Source organism: Phaethon lepturus, unplaced genomic scaffold (assembly GCF_000687285.1).
Source record: "Phaethon lepturus isolate BGI_N335 unplaced genomic scaffold, ASM68728v1 scaffold5308, whole genome shotgun sequence".
Lineage (NCBI taxonomy): Eukaryota > Metazoa > Chordata > Aves > Phaethontiformes > Phaethontidae > Phaethon > Phaethon lepturus.
This window is the reverse complement of record NW_010558181.1, coordinates 26,544-30,868: the sequence shown is the minus strand read 5'-3', so window position 1 is coordinate 30,868 and position 4,325 is coordinate 26,544. Positions and strand designations below refer to the sequence as shown.

The window sequence follows — 4,325 nt, the reverse complement described above, 5'->3', positions numbered from 1 at the left end:
TAACTTTATTTCCATTTCTCACACCTGCAGTGTGACCAATAACGCGTTGACAGATGAGTCTTCCTGGCATGCACTGCTTCCTATAGGAGTACAAATGTATACAATTTATTTAGCAGCCATTACCATGCTGGAAACCCACTGTAGCTCAAACACCGAACCCCTGAAACATCACAGGACAACACAGCAAGGTAAGTGACATTAATTTCCACTGTACTTGTTTGCATACTAGCATTTCCCACAAACTGTAGAAGTTATTTACAGAAGAGCTGCACAGTAGGAGAACTCCAGCTGCACTTGTGTTTACCACCAGCTCAAAAAGAAATGCATTTGGTGTGACTTCTACTCCTACCCTAACTGTTACTTTAGCTGTTCCGCTTTCATTTGCAGTCCTCATTTCCAGCTATGCCGTAATGCATTAAATACATAAAGCCACAATCACTTAATACTGTCTTCCCAATCCTCATTCAGATTTTCTGGCACACGTGAAGTCTTGATTTAGAGGAGGAGGTTGCATCCTTCCATACTTTGCAAGACAGCCCCTTGGCACAGTCACATCGTTGGAAAATCTCCAGTCCATGGGACCCTTTCTTGCGCTGTTTGGTGCACACCTCCCCCTGATGCAACACAGGCTTGCAAATTTTGGTCCAGAAATGGCGAGCACAGCAGTGTCCCTCAATACAGTCTGATGACCGTAGGCAGGGATCGCCTTCGTGTCCTAAAAAGAGTAACCAAACTATTTTACCTCATGGAAAAATGTGAAAGTACAGATTCAGCGCAGGCTGATACAAATGAAGCTCAGAAAAAGGAGAGATGATATTTCCCTCTGTGGCTATTTGAAGGATGTAAACACAAGGGAAGAGACGAATTAGGCAGGTTCAAGGGGGTAATTAGCGAGCTCTGCCATAAGACTTAGTAAAGAGAAATTCAGCTACAGGATTGTAAGTAGAATTACAAGTGTTTAATTACATGACTGAAGAGGAGGATGTGTGCAATCTTGCACACCTGAAAAAGGGATTGTCAGCCCACCTCTGATACAGAGAAGAAAGCAGATGCTATTTCAATCGCAGGAACTGTTGGCTGACGCGTTACATCACTTTTTGAGTCATGCTGTGAATTCTCATGATAGACATTCACTCCCTGTGAAATCATTGCCTATTTCTGGTTTGCATTGCTGTATCTTAACAGCAATAACATGATTCATAACATGAAGGAACAAAGCAGCGTAGTGCAAATGTGATCCTACCTTTTATGTGTGACAGCTTGGAGCGTGACCTCCCTAGATTTTGCCATCCCAAATCCTTGCTGGCATAATGACCATTCTTCTTGTTGCGTGGCCCTTCTAGAGCAGGGATGTGAGGTGTAAGGATGCTTTCAGTTACTGGTATACAAATGCCTGTGAGGAAAAGACAGTCAGCCAAAGATTTGAACAAGAGGAAAAGCCGCCAAGAGACAGAGTGCAAGTACACAGACCAGGATCGGGACCATGACCGTGAAAGTGCTGGGGCTTGGCCTCTGACACTCAGCCCTAATCACAACTCTGTCCCTGATCCCTGGCACCTAACGTCACTGCAGCTCTTCTTCACTCGCTGTCACTCTGGCTTTATGGTCTGAGCACCTGGAGACTGCCTCTTAGACACCTCTCTCCAGTCTCCAGCCAGTATGGGAATGCAAACAGCACGGTTATAACCACACCCCCCAGGGAGAGTAGATTATGGGTTCATTAAGTCTCTTTTGCTTCCTTAAAAATATGGGTTCTGTACAGTATTCCAGTAGTATTTTTTTTATTTTGATTCCAATCAAACCACACTGAATGTAGAGCTGTGATTTCAGCCAGCAGCAGCATCGTTTTTGCGTTTCCCCACCCCAAAACAGGAAGAAGTCTGGTCATATGCAAGCCTTAAGCATAGAAATAATGTTAAAGAAAATGGAGTGGAATGAAGTAGAGAATTAAGTTTTCTTAGTTTAGAAAAAGAAGTACAGTCACCCAGAAAAAACATGCTGTTGCTAGGAACACTCAGAGTTAATAGAGGCTATCAAAATGCTGATTTTATGGAGGAAAACCAAGAAATGACTGACGTACCATTGTTGCAGCGGTTCCCAGGGCAGCACATGCCATCTCTGTGGCAGCGCTTCTTCTTCCTCCGGCACATCATGCATGCAGACATTGCTTGATGAGGACTGTGACAGTATCGCCCAACTTCGCATTCCTTATCATTGGTACAAGGGTAGGCCTGAGGGAGGTAAAAGAAAGGTTTGCAGTGAAGCACTGCTTTGTACAAGGCATGTATGCAGCCCATGTAAGGAAAAAAAACCAAAAAAACAACAAAACCACAAAACCCTCCAAAATCCCCCAAAAACCCCACACAAAACAACTGACAGTTGAGATACCATTCACTGGGGCCAGCAGATGCAGGTAGGCATGCTTCACTGCAGCCATATAGGAATCTTCAAGCTCATGCTGCTGGTGAAGATGTATCTGCTTAAAAAATTAGGGAGCTACAAGCAGCTCTCGAGTGGTTTCATCTTCTTTTTGCCACAAACATATGTTGGCACAAGAGAACTCAATATTTTTGTGGGCTCAGGCCTCTGATTCATAGGCAAGAGCTTAAAAACTCCACAGTGATGAATAAACGGAGCCATAAAACTTCTCTTAGTCATTAAGAACCCTGAAACATGCCCTGCAATAGGTAACATTTTAATTTAAACTCCAAGTTGACATTTTCCTTTGATAGTTGTCAAACACACTGACGGATAATAAGTTCACTGCTCTCTCGGTGAACATCTACACCACGTTGGTACAAGCTCCTTTGCAATTGCACCACGCCCCAGTGGCCCACGCCAGTTGGACTCCTTGGAAGTGAACAAACAGCACTGGTCAGCATTTCACTTTGATAACCTTTACTTCAGGTTATCAAAGGTCTTAGTGTGCTCCTTAAACTTGATACGTGCTAAATAACGCACTATGGTATGCAGCATGGAATATAATCTTTATAATAGAGCACAAACTGTCTTGCACATATAATTCCCTCTAAGCAGAGACACATGTATACAGTTCTCCTATATTCTTCAAAAGCAGCATTATCTTACAGGAAAACTGACTTTTAAAAAAAGGGTGTGAAAGCACTGTATTGTCCCATAAAGAGAGAGAAAGAAAAGTTTGTTCCTACAAGAGGAAAAGACATGATGCTTTAAGGAGACATAACACACACTGCTACATTCCAGGATCCTTTCTGCTGACTCCCACACAGCTACAACTATGCTCTGTCTGCATCTAATTTTACTGCCTATTAAATTAATCATAGATTTTTTTCATTCCTCAAAATTATACTTGAGGAACTTGTTTAGATAAAAACATGAGAATAAATTTTGGACCCTTTCTGGAAAATGATGTTTACACTTCCTCAGCTAATTTTCTCCATCATTTTAAATAAATCAAAGTATTTCTTTTACTGTTTTCAAAATGACTCTTGCAATTAATTTTTCACCACAAACAAAAAGCTCAACTGACTAATTTTCAATGTAGGCTGATTACTTTTCTAATAATATTTTAAATCAAGGCTTGATTGTATTGTTCTCAGAAAAGAAAAACTTGGAGGCTGTTGGGAATTTCCTCTGAAAATTGTTCTTTTAGATGGAGAACAACTTGTTTCTCTGTCTTTGTGCTATTCTGTTGAGAATCACAGAAGAAACGAGAGGTCTGATGATAAAACCAAGCGAGTTTCTCTAGTGCCATTAGTGGGAGGGAGAACCGTATCATTTTCCACGTGATTTCATGAGTTGTTTGCTTCGTCAAAATTTACTTTACAGTACCAAAAGTGCTGGCTGGACTTTTCCCAAGTGCTGCTGCCCCACTACTTCTGCCCTCTGAGTATGTGTCTTTCCAGAGTGCAGCTGTTTAGAGTAACCTGATGTACGTGTAAGTCTTTCTTCCTTAAGAATAAACATTTCCTCCTGCCTTCATCCTTGAGAGGATGAAGATCAGAGAGAACCAGATCTTGTAGCTAGGAGTAGTAATAAGAGACAAATGCAAGCACTCACCTGTTTGTTTGGTACTCTTAAGGCATAAGTGGATTCTACCTATTCTAGCAAAGCAGAACTAAAGTGCCATGCCCTGCCCTCAATCCCATCACTCTTTTCCCTCATTTTTCCAGCAAGAAATCATTAACACTGACTTACAATTTATTAAATAGTTACCATAAATGTAAGGCTTCCCTGACTTAAATGAGACCTTACTAAATTAAGGATCTTACAATGCAGAAAAACAATTTTATATAGACCTGTGCATGGTTATACTGAATTTGGAAAATACTAACACTGCTAGCTGG

General features: G+C 41.4%; 1 protein-coding gene across 1 annotated transcript; it reads right to left on the bottom strand.

The window, feature by feature from the left end:
- Positions 1 to 464: 464 nt before the first annotated feature.
- DKK2 (dickkopf WNT signaling pathway inhibitor 2) lies at positions 465 to 2,231 on the bottom strand (the record flags this gene model as incomplete). The annotated part of the gene is made up of 3 exons (XM_010292966.1): positions 465 to 715; positions 1,244 to 1,393; positions 2,081 to 2,231. Coding segments are annotated over 3 exons (552 nt in total), but the record flags the coding sequence as incomplete, so codon positions are not given.
- Between the last annotated feature and the right edge of the window lie 2,094 nt (positions 2,232 to 4,325).